The sequence below is a fragment of the Pithys albifrons genome, chromosome 5, assembly GCF_047495875.1.
Source record: "Pithys albifrons albifrons isolate INPA30051 chromosome 5, PitAlb_v1, whole genome shotgun sequence".
Taxonomy (NCBI): Eukaryota; Metazoa; Chordata; class Aves; order Passeriformes; family Thamnophilidae; genus Pithys; species Pithys albifrons.
The window spans coordinates 67,695,276-67,718,078 of record NC_092462.1 but is presented as its reverse complement, the minus strand read 5'-3'; the positions used below and the strand labels follow the sequence as shown (position 1 = coordinate 67,718,078).

The 22,803-nt window shown below is 48.0% G+C and overlaps 1 protein-coding gene across 1 annotated transcript; it reads right to left on the bottom strand.

Moving 5' to 3' along the window:
• Positions 1-1,777: 1,777 nt before the first annotated feature.
• Positions 1,778-20,715, bottom strand: LOC139671943 (uncharacterized). Its single transcript, XM_071555241.1, has 12 exons — positions 20,647-20,715; positions 18,776-18,923; positions 16,801-16,947; positions 16,521-16,581; positions 12,978-13,799; positions 11,579-11,714; positions 9,656-9,744; positions 7,862-7,925; positions 6,617-6,741; positions 5,057-5,169; positions 4,300-4,456; positions 1,778-2,082 (listed from the first exon to the last, which is right to left on the bottom strand). The coding sequence occupies exons 2-12, from the start codon at positions 18,818-18,820 to the stop codon at positions 1,931-1,933; spliced, it is 1,911 nt and encodes a 636-aa protein (XP_071411342.1). The 5' UTR covers positions 18,821-18,923; positions 20,647-20,715; the 3' UTR covers positions 1,778-1,930.
• Between the last annotated feature and the right edge of the window lie 2,088 nt (positions 20,716-22,803).

The window sequence follows — 22,803 nt, the reverse complement described above, 5'->3', positions numbered from 1 at the left end:
TAGTTATTTAAGAGGTTGCCAAGTTTTTCTTGTAAAACAGCTCTATATACTTATTTTTCTTCAAAGCAAAATGATACATACTAGGCAAGCATGGTTTGACAGTGAGTGAATGGGGTTTTGTTCTTTCAGAGGGAAAACTTACACTCCAGGACTGCCTCAGAGACACTGTGGAAATACTGGTTCACACTTACATGGAGGTGATGATTGTGCTCTGGCTTGTTTTCACAACGTGGCTTATCACAACAATACTGACATTTTTGCAGTCCAGTTTGTCCTGTTACAGGGCTGTGCTCACAGTTTTACAGGCTCTGGTGCCACGGAGATGGAGCCACACAGCCCAGCCAGTGCCATTCACTCAGGTTTCTTTTGCTGTCAGAGGTGCTGGTTCTTCTTGCCCAGGTATGAATTTGACTGTTTTGGCCTTCTACATGATCAGGTTGTTCAAATCCCCATCCACCTTGGCCTTGGACACTTCCAGGGATGAGGCATCCACAGCTTCTCTGGGCTGTCTGTCGTACCTCTCTTCCCATCCCTTTTCTTCTGATATAGTTGAGAGAGATCAGAGAACTGATATGTTTTAATTATTTATTTAAAACACCTGAACACCTGCCCTGGGGAGAGGATAATGAGCAACTGAGGGCAGGAACCACTTAACCCCCCACAGCTGGGTTACTTCAGCCAACTCAGCTGCTCCAGGGGCCCATTAGTGCAAGACTGAAGTGAGAAGTAACACCTGCTTCCACCTCAGTGCACAGTCATTTTAAAGGTGGATCTTTTAATAGAAGGTACTATTTTTAGTAGCACTCATAAAGCTGGTGAAGCACAACCCTGACATGAAGGGTCACAGCTGGCTGGTCTGTCTGGGCTTACACAGCACGTATATGAATGGCACTGTAGGAGGAAAAGAAAGACAAGGTGGGAAGGTTAAGTGACCCAGGCAGTAGTTTCACAGAGCAGTTGACACAATCCATGGCATTTCGGAGTCCCTGAGCTGGGGAAAGTACAGCAACAAGTTTAAAAAGAGAAGAGTCAACCAACCACAGCCTTTGAAATCATCCCTGTAAAGTACAAATTTCATCAGTTTAATGAGATACTTAAACTGGGCTGGGTGCACAGGGGAGGGCTTGGAGTGCCAGAGCAAACAGGTACAAACCACACCTGCTGCTTTCACGAGTGGAGGATAAATCAAATGTCCAGGATCCAGAAAATAACTTTGCATGGGCATTTAGGGAATTGTCTCTTACAGGCCCATCTCCACAGCATGCTAAAACATGCAAGGCATCTTCTGTGCTTTTTCATCAAGCTGCTCCCTCTGAGCAGCTTTTGTGGCTTTTTAGGATGAAGCCCCACCATACAGAAGTAAACAAAAGGGACCTATTTGTTCAGCAATCAAACATTATTTTAGTTGCACATGTTTGCCCAGAGCTGAGAGAAAGGGCAAAGCTTTGGGATTCCTTCCCTTGACATACCCATGCTTAAAGTAATAGTAAAGTTTTGAGATTGGGGGGAAAAAATGGCATATTAGTAAAAGGAAGAACATTCATGTTAGTTCATGCTCAAATGGAAGTGAGTGTTGTATCAGGAATTTCAATAACTGGAGCAGTCAATCCTTGCTCTGTTGAGCTGACTGTTGAAATGGAGAGAGAGAGACATAATTGCTATCTGTTTAGGATTTTTTCCCTGAGGAAAGAGGAAATGAAGCCAGGAATTGAAGGGGAACACTTTCCACCAGCCCAGTGTAGCAGAGCAGGCAGCTGGGTTGGTTCACACAAGCAGCCACAAATCAAAAACTGAGTTTTATTCCTCAGCACTTATTTTGGCTTTACAGAAATAGGTTGCTTGTGGTTAAACACCTTACCAATACACACACCCCCATCTGTTTTGCCTCAGGGAAAAGAGAAGCAGGTGCCTGTTATTGGTGTGTCCTGTGCTACCAGCCAGCATAGACTGGTTCTGTGTGCTCCATTCCACCGTAAGTCGTGTGTTGTCCTGAGCCTTGGGGCAGCAACAGCGACTTTAGTGATTTCTTTCCATAGTCTTTCCGCCTTCTCAGAATTACTAGAAGGACAACAAGAATTCCACCTGGAAAGAAAGGAAGGGTAGTTATTCTCAGGTGAGAAGGTAAAGTTCCAGGTGATGTTTTTAAAACACTACCTCACACACACATTCCCCCCCACCCCCAGAAAAAGAAAAACCACAAAACACCAAAAAACCAAAAAAAAACACCAACAAAAAACCAAACCCCAGACCAATCAAAACTAAAGAAACCACAAAAAAAAAGGTATGGCTAACAATAAACACTCAACTTCAGGCTTTCAACTTTACTCTGGAAGCTGCAGGGAATAATGGCAGGTTTTAATAATTCAAGTACTTTTTTTTTCTACTCCCATTTACTCTCTGCTCTGTGGAACTATTCTTTTCCACTTGGCATCCTATCCCCCCTGCAGATCCCACCAAAGGCTCTTGTTGAGAATTAGTTTGCTCTGTGCAGCACTCATACTGAAGCACAAGTAGTAACTAACCTAGATTAACTTTGAGTCTAGACTGAGATCAGGGCTGTCAGGAAAAATTACTTTTAGATTGAGCATAGACACGGAAATAATTGGCAAATCTCAAGTACTGCGACATTCTGTTCTCTTGTTTCTGGCAGAAGCATCATCAGGGAAAATTGATCTGAACAGAAGAGCAGAGATCTGTCACTGTGATGCAATATGGCCAGACAAATATGCCCAGATTTCGGTTGTGTGAGCAGACAGTCTCCTGGTAAACACTTGATCTGTGAGACCAGCCATGAAATCCTCGTGGGTTCCTGCGTGGGCTCTTTCCTTTCCCTGTCTTTGTAGGAAGCTCTGGAAAAGGCAGGACTGCACTGAGGAATGCTGTTCTCTGACCCTCAGACTTGTTTATCAGAAATGCTGGTTAATGGGCCATTGTCCCTCTGTGGACAGGCTTTCATATACTTCATTTTAATCTACTTTCTCTAATTAATATTCGCTTCAGATGGCATCTGCTTTGGCAGATTTTTGGACTAGAGCCTGGCATGAGGGATAGGGGTCAGTGGACGAGCTTTCACGTGGCTCTGAGCCACAGCTTGTAAGAGCAAACCTGATCTGCTTCCAACCAGGAATTTCAGCCCTTTGGAGACAAGCAATCAGCCAGTGCTGCTAGAGCTCCTCCAGACCCTGCTGTCCCTCTCTCTTCCATGCATCCCTGGAGTCCTCTCCTTAGCTGCCAAGAGAGGAGTTTGATGAGAACTTGCACTGTTTGGAGAAGCAGCTTTGCTCTCTGTCTTTTCCACTGTGGGGAATAGCACATCTATTTTATCTCTCCCCGCCTTTAACAACAATGAGCTGAGTGGAGGATGGATCTTCAGGAGGTACATAACACACACTTGAAACACAGAAACCCATGGATATGAGGGTTATTAGATATTCCTAATCCTCTGATGGTTTAGTCATCTCTATGACACCCCTCTCTTGAGACAAGATTTTCATCTCTGGTAGCGTAAGTGGCACTTGGGAATTGCTCTTCATCCGCCTGGGCACAGGAGACAAATCTCTCTTCCCAGCTTCCTTATCTGGCCTTTTTGCAACCCATAGCGGCAATAGTTGCTCATTTTCATCATAACTCCCTGACTAAACCTCCCCCCAACTTCGACTAAAACCAACAGAACTCTATTTTTCCCTTTGCCAAGACTACAGATGCAAATTCATTGTTTTGAAATGACTGTTCATGGTGCAGCTTCCCAGTAGAAAAGCTCCTCCATACACTGGCTTGCCCTGGTGAGCGGATTACAGCAGGTGGCATCCGGAATGAGGGATGCTCCCCATACCCAGCAGGTGCTGGCTGTCCCATTCTGTTGGTTACAAGGTGCACTATGGCATTGATACAACCAACGCTGCACAAGCTGGCAGCTCCCAGTCCTGCTGGATGCTGTGGCAAGAGTTAAGGAAGGAAGGTTTTCTGGAAGCAAAGCCTCATACCAAAAGGGAATTGTCCTTTTTCCTACTTTTGGGCCGTCAAGAAATTCCTAGTTTGGGTTTCATACACACACCTACTTTCCAGGGACAAACAACAAGCACTCAGCTCTGTGCCAGCCTTCCTTCAGAGGAAGTACAGCTCTTTACTGCATGTCAACAGGGAAAGGATTATCACTGGCCTTGAAAGCAGCCAGAAAGACCTTAATTAGAAATCCAGGAACATAAAATACACCATCCAGTGGTACTTGGTTTAACATGAAGGCACCCAGCTCCAGGGGGGATCAAGTTTTACTACAGGACAGTAAAGACAGACACTGACCTGCTGAGAAGGTGGCCAGGAGAACAACCATCACCGGGGTCAGCTGGCAGGAGTTCCCTGCCTTGTACAGGAAGAGCTCCATGCAGTAGGTTGGTTCTGTGCTGCCCGGGGGGCAGAAGGCATCAGGAGGGCACATGACCGGGTTCACATCTGGGCTCTGCCCAAGAGAAGAAGTAACTCAGCACCAGCAAACTGTAGAAGGTAACTAGTCCAAGGGAGGTGACAGTTTAGGATTGGGGAAAAAAAACCCAACCCCAAACCAAAATTAAAAACAAACAAAAAAGCACAAAGCAAAACACACCCAAACAAACAAAACAACAAACAAAAAAGCACAAAACAAAACACCCAAAACCAAATAAAACAAAAAAAAAACCAAACCAAACGAACAAAAACCTAGAAGAAAAATAACCAAGATATGAATCTGCCATCATTAAATTCAGCTTGTCTGCCTCTGTGGTGTTAGTCAGAGTAGAGGAAGAGTAGGTGTCATTACACAGCAAGCCCACACATCAAAACCCCTCATTAATGGACACGCCATCCCTTGATGGCCCAGTGAGAGTGGGCAGCTCCAGGGGCACAAAGCCACACTCCCTGTATCATAATTTTAACCATCTCCCTCCATCAGGGCTCTGTCTATTTAAAAAAAAACAAAGAAACACATAGGGGGGGGAAAAAGTAGTAATTGAAATGCATTTAGTTTGTCATGGGACAACTCTGTTGTTAATCCAGGCTGTTCCACCAGCTGATGGGGACTCACAGGACAGTAGTGATTCTCTGGGCACAGGTCACAGCTCTCCTTGCCCCGCTGTAATTGGTACTCTCCTGTCCTGCATACCTTGCATCTGCTGTCACTGAGACCTTTGAATGTACCTAAAAAGCAAATAAGCACAAAATTAAGATGTGGGATTAGACACCAGGACCTTTGCAATTGAATATAGATAGTTTAGTTTTCAAAGCCACAAAGAGAAAGAGCATTAAAGACTTAAGTCCATAACAAAAGCTAAGCCTGGACTTTGGTCCTGGCTCAGTGGCAAAGGGGCAGAACAGAACAAACAGGGAGAAGGGACTAAAGGATATCTGGGGTCAGACCTTGGCAAACAGAGTATGTGTGAGTAGGAGTAGGCGACAGGAAAAATACAGTAGTGAGCTCTGGCTTTAAAGCAGAGGGGAGGTTGGAGCTGGAGGTCAGCAGTGTTTCATCCTCTCCATTTCTGGATTCAAGCACCTTTTCCAGCTGTTTGAAACATGCTGAGCAGAGTTCAAAGCACAGCTGAGTTTCCTAAGCTTTGTGGGAATGGTGGATCACAGAATTTCCAAGTTTCAGAGTTGTAAATGTGTTTTTGCACATTTAAAATGCAACATGGTTACAAGAACTCCCCGGTGCTGTGTCCAAATTGGAGGGTGGTTGGGGCCACTGGGGTGGCCAGAGTGCTCTGCCCTCCCTCTGGCTCACCTGCTGTGGCTTGGTGTTCTTCAGACAGCACTGGAAGGAGCAGGGCCATGTCCTCACATCCCCTCTGCAACTGCCCCCTTTGCCCCAGGCTGCTACCAGTGCAGAGCATCCCCCACTCTGTGCTTTCATCAGCAAAGCCACCACTGCTGATGAAGGTGCTTTTTAGTCAGAACTATCTATTAAGCCTGGCTTTGGGCAACCTGGCATGCCACGGACCAGCCCATCTTGGCAGGAAGGTCTGGCACAGGCACAACCTCCACCAGCAAGTCAAACGTCCCAGCACCATCCCTCACTGCAAGGGCACTGCTTTGCTCTGCAGGTGCCAGCCAGAGCATTCCTGCTGGCAGGGAGACACAGCCTGTAGGTCCAGTGAGATGAGTCTTGGGAATAAGCCACTCCCACTGGCACTGAAGGCACGTGTTCCCAGATGGGATGGCACAGCCCCAGCCTCCCTGCAGAGTTACCTGGGACGGCACAGCCCCAGCCTCCCTGCAGAGTTACCTGGGACGGCACAGCCCCAGCCTCCCTGCAGAGTTACCTGGGACGGCACAGCCCCAGCCTCCCTGCAGAGTTACCTGGGACGGCACAGCCCCAGCCTCCCTGCAGAGTTACCTGGGACGGCACAGCCCCAGCCTCCCTGCAGAGTTACCTGGGACGGCACAGCCCCAGCCTCCCTGCAGAGTTACCTGGGACGGCACAGCCCCTCCCTCACTGCACGTACCTGGGACGGCACAGCCCCTCCCTCACTGCACGTACCTGGGACGGCACAGCCCCCCCGCTCACTGCACGTACCTGGGACGGCACAGCCCCCCCGCTCACTGCACGTACCTGGGACGGCACAGCCCCCCCGCTCACTGCACGTACCTGGGACGGCACAGCCCCCCCGCTCACTGCAGGTACCTGGCTGGCAGGGCGAACACTCCTCCGATGCCTCCCGTGGAGCCTCTTGCCCCCCATGGCAAGGCAGACAGGCCGTGCAGCTGGTGGTGCTGGGAGGGGAGAAATGGCAGGACACGATGTAGGACAAGCACTTCCAAGACCAGCCCAGTCCTCCAAAACCCATCTCTTATGTATGTACAGACTGGAGACTCCAAGGTCTGTCAGCAACTAAGCTTTTTCCACTTTATGAGCATTCACAGTGTCTGTCTCCAGTGCAGTTTCTCACACAGATTTCTAGAATGGTTTGGGTTGGAAGGGACCCTAAAGATCATCCAGTTCCAACCCGCTGCCAGGGATAGGGACACCTGTCACTAGACCAGCTCACTCAAAGTTCCACACAGCCTGGCCTTGGACACAGGTCTAACTAGGGCTGGGCACATGGTGGCGTTTTGTACTCTCTTGTTGCTTATTTGCATAACACTTGGAGGAACTCACTATCCCAGAAGTCACTATGCCTTGGCAAACTTGGGTGGAGCTGTGTAGAACTTGGCTAGACCTGCAATACAGCTGGTTAAGCCCTGGGTTAAGTCTCATGGCAATTTAATCAGGGTTCGGCAGAAATCTGCTGCATAACCTAGGACAAATAAGCTCAAGGAAGGTCAGAGGGAAGGTAAGTGTCTGTTGCCAGTTCACCTGCTTTGGATGTTCACACCCCAACCCCATGCAGGCATACCCTACATGGTAGGTCAGGGCCCATCAGGAGGTGCCCACCAGCACCTTCCCCAGGCTTTCTCTTCCACCCGAGGTGCCAGCTCAGCCAGGATAACTTTTCTATTGCCTTCTGCACATCCTGACTCAGGATGAAAAACAACGCCATCAGCTCAGCTTTGACCTGCAAAGCCCAGAGCAACTCTCAGCTCTGTCCCTGTTCCCATCCCATCCCAGGGTGTGTGATGCCCACACAATGCAGTGATGATGGAAAGTGGGAACAGGGAAGGCAGGTTGTGAGCTGATGCTCTGCCACCTCATCCCAGGGCAGCTCCACATCCAGGCAGGATCCTTCCCTCATTGCAGCATCCCTCTCTCACCAGGGGTGACCCCAACGTCCCTGCAGCTGAAATGGCAGACGACTTGTCTTTGGCCACTACACTGATCATTGCAGCTCAGTGGTCAAAAGAAGCACCCCTCTCCCAGTCTGCCCAAGAGCCAGTGTCCCAAGAGGCTTCTTACTTGCAAAATGATCCTGGCAGGCAAGGAAGACAAAAAGCTGAGTTTTGCTTGGAGCTAAAATACCCTGAAAAAGAGCAGAGTAAGGCTTCAGGATCTTACCTCCACATCCCTGCCAGATATTGTTACATATTTGCTCATCTCCATTTTACAAGCAACCAAACAAATCCCCACAACACACTTCAGGTGGTATTTCATGGGCTAATTCAGGATATTTCATTTTCTCTTTGTCAAAAACTCTGAAAGCGCAGCGAACATTCCCTACTGCCCTCTTCCATGTTGGGGGATTCATGGGGGGCTCAGGCAGATTCCTCTGGTGTCATTCTCACATCTAAAACCCTACCAGGGAGACAAAGACATCTTGTCACCTTACCAGCACCACTGCCTGAACGAGAATGAAGCTGGAATGGGTAAATCCCAGTGTCAGCTCCTGGGTTATTCAACTGGAGCAAGACTCTGGCCAGGGGAAATCCCTCTGGTCACCCCAGCCCTTGCAGGAGTTCCCACATCCCAGGAAGTCTGGGGTGCATCCCATTCACCCCAAAGGGAAGGACTCAAGACAGTTCTGCTGGTGCAGAAACTGGCTCCTCACCCCTCATCCTTCCCTGCACACTGAGGACCATGATGGGCAGGACTATACATACAGACCCATTCCAAAACACAACAAACAGTGAAGTGCCCCAAAGTGCCCATGGTGTGGGCAGGGGCTGGCAGGACCCAAATTGTGAGTCCCACATCAACAGGAAAGCCAGGAGAACAGCACTTGGGAATTCATGTGGTTTTGGGAAGGAGCCTGATAATGCACAAAATTATCACTGCCAGGGGTCCATATGGAACAAAATTCTCTCAGAGAATTCCTTCAGAGAGGAACTGGAAGCAGTGTGGGCAAGATTTGCCTCAAATCCCCCCAGGTTTGCACCAAGAAGCAGAGGCTGCAGCAGAGCAGGATCAAAACAAGCCCACCTCCCCCTCCCTGCATGAAAAAAGGATCTTTTTTATATTTATAATTGCAAGCTTTAAGGGCCATCCCCACAGACTCCCTTGTGGCCTAACTCAGTATTCAAATCTGCTGAGTAAAGGGAGTCAGACTTTGTTCCTTCCAAAATTAGCAAGTGACAGCCAAGGTTTAGGTACCAGCCCAAAAGTTCAGTGGGTGGATTTTCAAAACAACAGTTGTGCATGTTCGAGCAGCACTCCATTCTGGGGCAGAATAGCTGCTGCACTGCAAGTGTTAATTAGGTTTTGCATAAGTAAATGCTGTTCTGCACATGCTGTTACCCTGCCTGCAAACACATTGGAGCAGGCTCGTATGGCATCAGCAAAGCAGCACATTGAAACCTCAGTTTTAGTATCTGGGGAATAAGGAGAGTATGACACTTAATATTCAGACTGCACAAGATTGGCTAATGAAAACAAAGATGGTTTAGACTCATTTTTGCCTTTGAAAATGGAGTAATAGTTTATTTTCCTGACATGTACCTCCCCCTTGTGCTATAAGTGATATTCCATAAACCTCCTTTCCTGGCTTTCATTGCACTGTAAGCACTAGGTTGTTGTAGACACAAGCGTGACTCCGAGATCTGTTCTTTTCATTTTAATAAAAGTGTCAATAACAGAATGGGGAGAGATCTGCTGTGCTATTTTTAGCCTGAGCAAAACACCCTGTCTAGCCTGAGCAAAATACCCTGTTTACCCTTCGGTGCTTTTAAGTTACCTGGTAATTGCGTCTGGCCCTGGGAAAAAGCATCATGTAGCCTGATGAGAATGCATTTAGGTTGAACACCGAGCAAAGCCTACCTGGCTCACATGCTCTGCAGGCTGCAGCCCCAGACTCGTCAGCAAAATGGCCAGGGGGGCAGGGAAGGCACACGGTGCTCCTTGGGAAGCTGGGAGAGAAGGGAGCAGAGGGGAATGTTAGTTTAGGTCACCCAAGTCTCTGTCTGCTTGGAGAGCAGAGCACAACACTGACAAGTCTAGAAATAGAGTCATTATGAAGAGTTTAGGCAGAAAAATCATCATTTTGAACCCACTTGAATGTTAAAGATCCACTGAAAAAAAATAAGTTTTCTGTATTATTAACATTAGAGATGCCCTGTGCCTGTGGGCCATTCAGAATTGAAGGTCTTGAAAAAGAAATTGTGGCCAGGCTTAAACCTTTTGGTTTATAGTCAGAAGACTCTTAAAGCCACACTTGAATATTGAATTGTAAAGGTATTTTCTGTTCAGCATCCATCAGTGATTTCAAAAGGAGCTGCTCCATTGTGAGAGCCCTGACCTTAAATAACAGGGACTGTGGGAAAGGGGATGCAATATGTTAGACCTCTAGGAGGTGGAGGAAATGAGGGAAAGAGGAAGCTATTACATTCATTACTGACAGAGCCAAATCCCCCACAAGCATGTGGGCTTAAGAATTTAACATACTCTGGGATGCTTTGGAGGAAAACAAGGACATGCTCTTTAATTCCTTCAGAAACCCCTGAGCTGACTGAGATTTGCAGAAAACAACAACAACAACAAAAATCAGTTGGAAACATAGCAAATGCTTTGCTTAAAACTAACCAACACAGGGCCTGTGCCAGCCACAGCCGCTCAAAGCTCCAGGGATGTTGGATTCTCCAAATATCACAAAAATGCTGAATGATGCCATTGAAGCCGAAGCCCCAAGGCCCAGACAGCTGCCATGGAGATGGCCAAGCACACACTGCATTCCCAAAGCCCCTTGGCCCCATATCCCCCCCATTCTGCTCTCTGCTCTGGCACACACAAACCCAGCACCATTGGCCAATGGCCTCTGGTCCCTGGCTCCCTGTTGCCCTCTCCCACATCCCAGCAGCAGGAGCTGTGTGGTGCCATGGGGACTGCTCCTGGTTGGTTCTTAAAGCAATTTGGGGTAAACTGTTAAGGCAGGTCCTCACAGTGCAAACTACAAGTGGGGAGTGTGGAGGAGGATGCTGCTGTGAGCAAACTGCACAGTTGGGTCACTCTTCTCTGCAGATTTTGTTCTCTCTCCTGAGGACTGATCTGAATGGAGCTGCTCTGAGATGGACGCAGCCCTGGGAAGCTCTCACCACCCCTTCTGTCCTTACAACCACCCAAGGCACAGAGCCCACTGGTTGCAGAATTGGATACAACAGGGAAAACTTGATAGAGCGTGGAGAGAGCAGCATATCCGCATGTCCCTGCAGCCAGAGAACTTGTACAGCATCCCTGGATGAGGCAGCCTGGTGAGATTACAAAGCAGGGCTTCTGTCTGGGATGTCTTGTCTCCACACTCTATCACCTGCATATATTGTTTCAGACACCAGAAACTTAAATGTAATGAGATCTCTTGGGGCAAGAAAACAGGGACTGAGAAAATAATTGGGCAAAGCACAGAGATGAAGTCCATTGGCCAGAGATAACCTAGAGTAAAGATGAGATGAACCCAGACCTCACTCCCAGGTGTTCTCCCATCACAAAACAAATAAGTTCCCTCCTAGTATATAGAAAGACCAAGGGGGTAAGAAAGGGCAGCTTGCAGAGAGATGGCACAACCACTGGACAGTCCTCAGCACAAGGATATCCACACCAGGGTTTCCTGATGAGGAGAATTTACCTTATGAGAAACAATCCTTGCAGCACTCTGCCTGTAGTCCAAAGGAGAAGGTTTAGCCAGCTGGGAAGTATTTTGAGGAACAGCATTCACCACCCCTCACCGTGCCCAGGGGCTCAGTCACTTACCTGGCATAAGACCCCTGTGGGCAGGGCAGGCAGGTTGGTTGCCCACTTTGGGGCTGGTAGTGGCCTGGTGAGCAGGAGCTGCAGGTACTGGGGTCTGTGCATGAGCCCCCTGCACAGCATGAGCAGCTCAAGGTGCCTGAATTGGAACACAAAGTCAGGATCAGGACTGTGAGACTTCACTGTAACCCCTGTGCTCATCAGGACAGGTCACTGCCAAAAATGTGGAAGGTTGGGGTGAAGCCGCTCTGGCAAGGCACTCTCAGAGGAGAGAAACTGGCACAGTTATGCTGCTGTGCATCATTAGCAAGATGAAGAACAGCCATAAGATGATCTAAGGTGTCAAGTCTATTAATGTGGATTTCTCCTCATAGTTAAGATGATTGCTTTTTCCACCTTTAATTTGAGGGGCCAGAAGGTTTTCCTTGTTTTCCTCCAACACACAAAAAACCCCAGAAAATTCCAAACCAGTACACTCCTTCAAACTACTCATAATTTAAGCTTGCAGGAAGCAGAACTGATGAATGAAACCCTGGAGCAGAGGACCTGCCTTAAGCAGTAACATCTTTTCTCTGAGCACAGGTACCATGGCATTCCCACCAGGCAACCTCTCTCTCTCTCTGCTCCACAAAAATCCAAGTCACACAGTGTAATCAGGTGGGATTTACTGTAGCTGCACACCTTGGACCTACATTCCCCCTGCTTGCAGGAGCCAGTCCTGGGCGCTGCACAACCAAGTTCAGGCAAGAGAGACACTGTGAATGAATATTCTGCAGCCAAGGGAGGTGGGAATTAAGTCCTGTCCTCTGTAGATTCAGCCTAAATCATTGCAGCTGCTTACTCCCCTTTTGGAAGTAGATATAAGCAAAAAGTACATGGCTTTATTTTAGAAAATTGATTGAGTTTTGATTCGAGGTTTTTTAGATTTTTTTTTTTGTAGAGTGGTGTTTGAAAACCAAACCCAACCATGTTACAACTTAATTTCTGGGACAGGTAATACTATGAACACCTAACCACAACAGAAGTTGATCAAATATTTTCTCCAGCCCAAGGGAAAAGGCTGTTTCTATAGCAGAGATTCTCTTTGAAACACTCAGGACAGCAGGAAGCTGACCTTGTATTTGGCACTGCACCTCAAAACAATGTTCTTCTGCTAATAAATCAAGCTTCACTCATGTTACAACTTATGCCATAATTCTGCTGCTTTATCATGCGCTCAGGAAGACCAACAGCACAAGGCCAGAGAAAGTCAAGTCTTCAACATCAGAAAGGTACAATGAATTAACTCCCTCTCCTGCTGCCTGTCCAAGATGCCAACATAAGAACAACATGCTGGCATCACCTCCTCTGACAAGTCACCTTTCCATCCCACACAGGAACCAGGGAAAGTGGGGACTCTTACCTTGATTGGCAAATGTCCCTGGGGGGCAGCGGGCACAGGCTGTCACATTCACTCTGCTGCAGTTGGAGGGAACAGGGGTGGTGAAGAACGGAGCCTCCGATGGGACCTCAGGAGATGTGACCACTCCTGGAGGGGACACTGGGGCAGTGGCGGATGCAGCCACCGGTCCTGCAGATGCTTGAGAGGCAGCTGTGCTTCCAGATATGAGGATGGTCACATCTGTGGTGGTGGGCAGAGTCTGAGTAGGGGTTTGTGTGCTTGGGTCAGCAGATGGAGCTGCTGTGGATGTGACAAGATTTGCAGTGGTTGATGTCAACCCAGCTGGGAGTGTCACAGTGGCAGCTGGGGGAACAGAGACTGCAGTAGTGGTTGCACTGGGAAGTGCTGGGCTTGATGCAGTGGAGACCTCAGTGCTGGTTGCGCTGGGAAGTGCTGGGCTTGATGCAGTGGAGACCTCAGTGCTGGTTGCGCTGGGAAGTGCTGGGCTTGATGCAGTGGAGACCTCAGTGCTGGTTGCGCTGGCAGGCACTGGTGTTGATGCAGTGGAGACCTCAGTGCTGGTTGCACTGGCAGGCACTGGTGTTGATGCAATGGGGACCTCAGTGCTGGTTGCACTGGCAGGCGCTGGTGTTGATGCAATGGGGACTTCAGTGCTGGTTGCACTGGCAGGCACTGGTGTTGATGCAATGGGGACCTCAGTGCTGGTTGCACTGGCAGGCGCTGGTGTTGATGCAATGGGGACCTCAGTGCTGGTTGCACTGGCAGGCACTGGTGTTGATGCAATGGGGACCTCAGTGCTGGTTGTCTGGCCTAAAGCAATACCTTAAGAGAAGAAAAAACATTAGTGGCCAAATTATTGTTCTCCCTTTGATGGTGGCTTCCCATTAGGTCTTTATCAACTACTTAAACCACGTGTCCTTGTTTGATGCCCAGAAGCTCCCACCTGGTGTGATCCAGTACAGAGCAAGGATCTGAGGCAGCATCTGAGCATCCCTGGCACACAAGAGACCCATGAAGGAACTAAATTAATGGGTTCATGAGGCCCCAACTAGGTAGATGCCAATGGCCAGGAGGTCTCACTCCCCCAGATAAAAGAGCATGAGAATTGCCTGAGACACTTCATTTGGTTAGCTCCTTGAGAGAGTTTACACTCAGATCTCAGGACAAGCTCATTTAAGATGCTTGTCAAGTAGCTGGCTGTTTTATCCCATCTCCCTTAAATGGATCAGCCAAGAAAAGTCATGGGTTTGGGATTTTTTTTAAGCTGTTCTAGAGATACATCCAGTAGCCAGAAGAGAACCTGCAGGCCAAGCCTTGCTCTAATTCTGAAATCCCCCATGAGAGTGAGAATAGCTGTAATCTGCAGAGAAAGGAGGTATTACTGCAGCTCAAGTTGTTTTGCCATGATATGTGGTGGACTGAAACATCATCTGCTGATGGAAACTATCCCTTGTCACAGGGGACATCTTCCAGTTTCTGAAGAGAGGAGAGACCCATGAAATTACACATGAAAAGCAGCAGGTTGGTTTTACTTTAGCAGTGTGGTACTAAGCAAAGGAAGTAAAGGAAAACCAAAAACAGGCAGCTCCTGCCGCAGCAACTGCCTCATCATCTGGGGTCAGGAACTCGGAGCAAGGATTTACTCAGTGATAACTGCAGCTTCTGAAAACATCCAATGCCACACAGCACCTGTATGTGACCAGGACTGACATCATGGTGTGCACATGCTTTTCCAACCAGCACACATGTGCTAAACCCCCAAGCAATTGAGTGTCCCTTGGCAGGGCAAGCAAAAGCACTATCTCAAGAAATTGGTTTTAGGGTTTCAAGGAGCTCCAAGAGTGCAGCTGTCACCTGACAACAGGATGTAGATGAAGGACTTGGGCAGGGTGAGAGGAGGGGTGGCAGCACAAGGGCCAGGCAGCTGCAGACCCACTGACCCTGAAGGCTTTTCCCCAACCCTTCTTCACCCCCAGCCTTTGATTTCTCTCTCAGTTTTGTGCATGCCATGCAAAGCCAGGCACTGTAGGTACCAGTGCTTAGCACACCATGGTATGAACATCAACAACATGCAAACCAAGCTGAGGGAAACTCCAGGTAAATTTCCGCAGCAAGATCACGACAGATAAAAGACTCCTTACAAAGTCATGATCACATGGAGAGAGTTTGATGGGAATGCTCTCTCCTGTTGAATACTGCCTGCTTTGTTCTTCACCCAGTGCCAAAGCCCATCTTTGTGTAGCAATTGAGTAAAGCAGAGGAGCACCCAACCATTGGGCAACTGCCCACAGGTTTTTTGCTGTAGCCCTAAAACAGAGACACCAAAACTAACAGCAATCATTCTGTGGCATATTGGTTTGCCTCAGGCTCAAATCCACATGACCTGGAGGTGTCAGCACTGATCTCAGGCAGGGAGAGCAGCTCCACAGTGCCCACAGAGGACACTTCTCCAGTGGCCATGCCTCCATCCAGGATGGAGATGCACAATTCCCCTCATCTGACTCCCCTGCCCTAAGGACTGAAGCCAGTTTGCTGCTCTTTCCTTGCCTCTAGCAACGAACTGAGTCAGTCCCAAGATTTTTTAAATCAATCTTAAAGTAAACACCAGCAGTAAGTCAAGGGCAGTCAAATTTTCCTGGAAAAACCTCCCAGAAGGACCACTGGGATCAAAGTCTGATCTCCCACAGAGCAGCCGGTCCCCAACAGTTCAGCTCTGCCAGCCAAAGACTCTGTGGGGGTTTAAACACTTTAAACTGCCCATGGCTGGGTGAATTTTTTTTTAAATGGGAAACAAATTTTCACAAAATGTTGCCAAAACAGCAGAGTTGCTTGCAAAACTTCAGTAGCCATCAAGAGCCTTCAGCAGGCAGTACTTTTTATGTTAATTTAAACAACTTCTGGAGGGAAAAAAAAAAGCCAGCAGGGTGAAAAAGTAGTTTTGAGCATCTAGTTGTAGTGTCACAGGTGTGAAAAACCAATACTCTAACAACCTCAGCTTCATCAGAAAAACCATTTCCTCTCCTGCTCTTACATTCTCTGTTCTGGAAAGCAGTGATTTTGCTTTTTCTTTTCCTTTTTTTTTTTTTTAGGAGCACTATGAATCAACCAAAGTACCTCGAGGGAAACTTGAAGGATGGGTCATTTTTTTGTGTGATGCTTCTACTCAAACAGCCTTGAGGATGTCAGGGAAAGTTATAAAGCTGACCTTCCCAACCTACAGGCAGGCATCCTGTTCCTTAGGGTTTAAGATAAAGCTATGAAGAGCCACTGCAAGTCCTCAATATGCAGAGTAATAGAGCTCTCTTTTTCCTTTTTTATTTTCCTTCTTGTAAAAGCAAGTTTTGGTATTTACCACACTCACCCCACTTTCAACACTGCCTGTCTTTCAACGCTTAATTCCTTTCCTGACTTCCCCCTCCTTGCCCTGCCAGCTGCAGCACCCTGACAGTGAAGCCAGTCCTTTCACAGCCCCGTTATGGCTCTACCCACCCCCCCCCCCCGTGCTCAGCCTGCAAAGAGAAACCCCATGTTAGCAGGACTTACCTGTTAAACACGCTGTGGTTAAGCTCCAAAGCAGAGGAGAGGGCCAGGCACTCATTTTTCCCTGAGAAGTAACACAGTTCATCAAAAGGCAAGATCAGCAGCTAATGCCCTCACCCAACTGCTCATTCTCCTCTGCTCTTGTGCCCAATTTTGTCACCTGACTCTGATCATGCGGCTCAGATAAGTCAACCTCTCCCCAACAAAGGGGGGTTTATACTCAGAGGCTGCAGCAGGTCTAAGACAACACCAGTCCTCTCAAAGCACAGCACAAACTGGGTACCGAGCAGAGCTGATCTGGGCCCCTCCTGGAGTGCAGAAACTGGTGCAAGAGAAGTGTCCTGGAGGAAGTGATGGGCTCACAGAGAGGAACAGGCAGAGCGGTGGAGAAACCCTGAGCCTGGCTGTGGGCCAGCAGCACCCTGTGACCCTGTCAAGTGAGAGGATTGCATTTTTTAGAAACATGAGATTTCCTGCAAGAAGAAAAACAACCCCAGAAGAGTCCCCATTTCAAAGCAGCTCCTATTTTAACCAAGGCCAACCATGCCACAACCAGAACGCAGCCTCTGGTGAACACAGGGCTTTCCCAATCAGTGTTGCACTCCTCTCTTATTGTCCCCAGTTGATGCACCAAGTTTTGGTGATAAGGATCAAACTCAAGGAACCTGATGACGATGATTTTGAGGAGAGGGTATTAAAGTTAGTGAGGCCCCACCCCATTTTCCACATGTTATCCTGTCGCCATACTTCTTGCTGTGCCACCTTGGGACACAGATATCCCCATGTTTTCCTCACCTTGCAAACATGCTTTGAAAGATCCCCCCTTTCACTCTGCCCCTCTCTGCTGTGAGAGGATTTCCTGTAGCACACAGCTGAATGCCACATCTCACATCTTCCCCCAAATTCAGGGAACAGCTGGCTACTCGTGCAGGATTGTGGATACTCCACATGCCACACATTTTCTAAGCAGATCAGGCTCTGTCATGTGCTGCCCACGTCCTTTGTGATTCAAGATCCTCAACACAACACAGTGAGCCAAGAATTAGTGTGCTCTAACAAAAACCATCAAGCTTTCCTCACAGTGGCCCAGGTAGGGTCAGTTTGGGACCAGGGACATTTTCTTGTCCTCCTGTCTCCAGCAGTGACAGTCTGTTGGTGCTGACCTGCCTCATGGTAGCTGCAGGGAGACAGGGCAGCCTCCTCCACTCTGGTATCACCAGTTTGGGTGAGTGCAGGTCAGGCAGAGACCAGCTGGCTTTCTGAACTGGTTACTCCCAGCAAGCAAAACATCAGACTCAAGCACACAGCCCAGCACTCACCCCTGGCAGCCTCTCACAGAGATGATGATAAATAGCTCCAGGCAAGGCAGGGGTGTAGGACTGACCCTTCTCTGCTCATGGGAGAGCTCTCAACATGTTGTTGCTCACCTTGGCTTTAGAGGTTTTACAAGTCTCTGCCCAGGATGTTTGATCTCATCCTGTGTAAGTTACACACCAATCTGTTCCACCCAGTCCTGTGTGAGGACATCCATCCTCCAGTGGGCTGAGGCTCTGGGGTGGTGCCCAACTGCTGCAGAAGCACCACTGCAGGATGCAGCAGCCCAGTGCACTGGTAAAACACTGCCAGCAAGTACTGAGATTTATCCTGTTTGGGGAGCTGGCAGCACATCAGTCCCCTCCACACCCTGAAGTGCACCTCTTCTTTGTTGAAAACCTTTCTATATCAAATCTGAAAAATAAGTCACACACTTCCTGAGCAGCCACTACACACAGGTACACAATGGAAAAGCACTTCAGAATGGGATATGGCAGTTCTTTCACTTGCAAGTTTCAGCCTGACACATGGAAGCAAAAGGGAAATTGCATATTAAGCCCCTTTCTGTGCCCTCAGAGCCCCCTTTCTGGACGAGCTACTAGAGCCCAGCTGAGAGGAGAGGCAGGCTGCTTTCCTCTCAATTGTTTTTGCAATTGGGTGACTTGGAAACATTCTTCCAACATGAAAAGTCTGATGCCAGTTCCGTGCAGAGAAGTACAAACAGCTAAATTTGTGAACCTCTGACCTGCCCTGGACTGTCGCTGTTGAGATTAAATGCTTTTGCTAGTTGGTTCACAGAGACTAAAAAGCAGTGTCATGGATGATCAAAAGTGATGTCCTCAGCTGGCACAGGGCCCTCTGCTTGTCAGTTCTGTTGCTGCTCCATAGATGGTGACCCTTGTGTCCCCAAATAAACCACAGTGCCCTCCACTCTCAGAACTTACAGGGCAGAGGCAGAAGCAGTGATGTTTCTCCCAAGAACACGGCATGCTGCTCAAACACTCTGGCAGTTCATACCAACTCCCACGTGTTGCCCAGCCTGGGGAGCTCAGCTGTTGTCCAAGGCTGCCCAGAACCACACCAGCATCCAAACTGAGCAAGCAAAGGAAATGCCATTAGAAATTTCATTGACTTGGATTTCTGAGCTACTCAGGCACTATAAACCTGGGGGCCACCAGAGGACTCTGCATCTCTGTAAGTCACCTGGATGTCAGATATCCAAGTGACCTGTCTGTTTACAAGGAGAGTTACCTATCTAATAAGAAACACTGGGCAGGAAGAGTCTTTCAAGTACCAGCCCTCTTTGCAGTGTCAAGTATGAGATGTCAAGCCATCATCTCAGTTTTTATTAACTGGCTCATGACAGTCAGTGCTGTGGGGGTGAAGACTCCAGGTGAGGTCCCACTTACAGCAGGGACAGTGCAAAGGAGGTGAATGCATGAGCTGACATTAGACAGACACATCCATCAGCCTGAAAATGCTGTTACTGGATGAACCCCTAAGGTCAGGAAGGTGTTAACCACCAGAAGAGGAGAGCAGAAAGATCATAGGGTGGTTTGGCTTGGAAGGCAGCCCTAAAGATCACCTCATTCCAACCCCCTTGCCATGGACAGGGACACCTTCACTAGACCAGTTTGCTCCAAGTCCCATCCAACCTGGCCTTGAGCACTTCCAGGGATGGGGCATCCACAGCTTCTCTGGACACACTGCTTCATTGCCAAACCACCCTCACAGTAAAGAATTTCTTCTTTTCCCTGACATCTAATATAACCCTTCCCTCTTTCAGTTTAAAGTCAGTCCCCCTTGCCCTGGCACTACATATCCTTGTGTCCCTTTCCGAGTCTCCTGTAGCCCCTTTAGGTACTGGAAGGTGCTGTATGGTCTCCCTGGAGCCTTCTCTTCTCCCATCTGAACAACTCCAGCTCTCTCAGCCTGTCCTCATAGCAGAGGATGCTCCAGCCCTCAGTCCTCCTCTGGACTCCCTCAGGTCCCATTATGTCTTAAACTCTTCCCATGGTTGTTTACCACTCCACTGTCACTGCTGAGGTCCCGGGCTTAACAGGACCCAGGGCCTAGCAGACACTTGCTTTAGTGTCAAATGACTGTCACACTCCAAGCCAAGCTAGATACTGCCAAACTATCTTGTTCCCATTACTGTAGGGAAAGTGATGGTCCTCTGTGTGCTCTATTCAGCTATTTGACAAGACCATGGTCCTTTGGCAGCAGGTTGCTGATCCACACCCTACTGCTGAGCTGGAACCTGGGGGCTGAGCTGCAGCTGCTGCCTGAGAATGAGCAAGATAGACAAACTGCAAGCTGGATTCTGACAGGGGCTTTTCTTGGAAAATAGCTTTTCTTCAAGGAATGCAGCTTGCAAGTCATACTAAAACCTGCCTGTGAACAGAACAGGTACCAGCCAGCAGGTATCACTTCCTCCCCCACAGACAAAAAAAGCACTGAAGCATTTCTGGGATGCCCTACTTCAAGGGTCACACTGGGAAGCAACTGAGAATCTGGAACCCCCATTTAGATGTAAGGTTATTTCAAGGGATATAAGTTGACTCCCATAAAACAGGACAGGTGCTCAAGGCGTTAGGTACACAGGTCCAACAGCCTTGTGCCCAAGATGGGGCCAGCAGCCCTACACAGGTGAGAAAGAAAAAAGGAGGCGGAAGCCGTCCGCGTTCCTGGAGGGAACAGGTTTTTATGCTCTGGACACCGAACCTGTATGGGAGTGAACGACCACACGAGGGCACCACAGCTCGGGGAGCGAGGACACTCCGCCACACCCCAGCTAACACGGAAACCTTCTCACCCAAAAATGTGGTGCTGCTCTTCTCAAACTGAACCATCACAAAACTCCATCATAGGTCTTGCATAGATGGAATAACTTAACCCACGAAAGGGAACGAACTTAAAAAAAAAGAAACAAGAAGTTATTAACAGTCATGTTAAATTAAATAATTCAAACTTTTTTAAATGTGTTTCTTTTGTGTGCCATGATAATACACAAGCAGAAAGTTTTTCTTAAAAACAGCAGTGAGTATTGAACTCTTAATTACGCCCAATCAGTTAAAAAGAGGGCACTGAAATACAAAAAAGCTCCAAAAATGGAGCAGTGTGCCTTGGTTGTAAGTCAGTGTTAAGGATGCAGGTCAAATCCAGCTGGTGCTTTAGACAGGACAAGCCTCTGCTGACAGTGCCTGCAGCTTTTAGGGAAGAGAAAGAGGGAAAGTGGTCACCTTTCATTTAGGCACAGAGTCCCACCTGGCCCACCACTCTGCATCAATGGAGATGATCACAAAATTTTAGCACCAGATCAGTCATAAAAGCTTGTGTCTCCAACTCTCCTACATGAAGAAACAGTCAATAATTTTTATTAAAAAGGAAATAGGACTACAGACTTCAGTGACACCAAATGACAGGTCAGGCACTAGAACCAAGCTTACCTGCTACTGAGGGTTTGCATCAACCACTCAAAGAAACCATTTTCTGTTTCCACATTAAATTTGTACTGCAAAGGAATCAGTATTTTTAATGCCAAATGCTACTCAGGAACCATGTTCTGAGAGCCAAATAAAGGAATCTTCCCAAGTTTGTCAGAAGGTCACAGAATCACAGAACATTCTGGGTTGAAACCTAAAGATCATCTTGTTTCAAGCCCCCTGTCATGGGCAGGGACACCTTCTACTAGACCAGGTTGCTCAGCCCCTCATCCAGCCTGGCCTTGAGCAATTCCAGGGATGGTACTATGCAAGGGTCTTAAAACACTGCTGGTTCTGAAAATAAAGTCACTTCATCTACTTTGGAATAATTGGGTTTTGCTTCTTATTTTTTTCTTTCCTGCCCTCAGGAGAGCCTGTACACACGCACCTGCATGGGCAGGGAGAAGAGTGGAGTCAGGTGTTTGGGGCTCTGTCTGAAGGCCATGGGAATACAGAGCAGCCTCTGACATGAGTTTGTCTGGATCTCAAAATGGTCAGTGTTTGGTCAATCATCAGACTTGAAGGCTATCACTACAGCCACATCGTAAACATTAAAAATCCCATGCTTGTACTAGCTAAGCCTATCCCAAGTGTCCAGTGGCACTGAGATTATTACAAATAGATGGGGGGATCCCATTCTGCACAGGCCAGTCTCAGCAGGCAGGTGAAATGGAATATACACTTCACATGAACAGGTATCAGTGAGTCATGCCTGAGATTAGCTCAGTTGATTAAAACTTGGTTGTAACAATGCCAAGGTCATGGGTTCAATCCCCTCTGTGGGACATTGACTTAAGAGTTGGACTCGATGATTCTTGTGGGTCCCTTTCAACCCAGAATAGTCTGTGATTCTGCAACACTGTGAAACATGACAGAGTAAGAGCCCCATGAAAGAGAAAGAACGCATCTCAACCTACCCCAAAGCTTTGTCCCATGTATTTGACTAGAGCACCTGACCTGGAATAGAATTCCCTTCCCAGCTATTTGATAAGGTTCATCTGACACAAAGACAGACCTCAGACTATGCCTGGCACTGCCCCAGCACAGGGAAGCAGAACAGATTCATGTCATGTGGCTGTGCATATGGAAATTGGAATACAGCCAGCCACACACATCACATTAACACTGCAAGACAAACCTTTATGTTTATGCAGGATAAACTAGACCTAGAAACAGTATCTGAGCATGAAAACAGTTTCTAAAAAAACCCCACAATATACCCCTGCAAAAATCTCCAGTCCCAAACCAAGGCACACCCCCCTCCTGCAGCACTCCAAAACTGAGAGGCCACCATTTCCATAGGTCAGATAAAGGCAGTGCCAAAAAAACAAGGGTTTATTCCACACTTTCATACTATATGGGCCATTCCACATAGACTGAGCATGGATTATCTTCCTTGTACCACTGGGTCTCAGCTGTGGTTAGAATGCCTCTGCACACACACCCACAGACACCACCTAAGGTTCATCAGCTTTCAGTGAAGTCAC

Excerpts from the sequence above, each read along its gene's own strand:
- LOC139671943 (XM_071555241.1), bottom strand. The coding sequence starts at position 18,820 with ATGCCGTGTTCTTGGGAGAAACATCACTGCTTCTGCCTCTGCCCT. Across the intron at positions 7,926-9,655 it reads CTGCAGAGCATGTGAGCCAG|GGTATTTTAGCTCCAAGCAA; the intron begins GTAGGCTTTGCT and ends GCTCTTTTTCAG. Across the intron at positions 6,742-7,861 it reads CTGCCAGGATCATTTTGCAA|CACCACCAGCTGCACGGCCT; the intron begins GTAAGAAGCCTC and ends CTCCCCTCCCAG.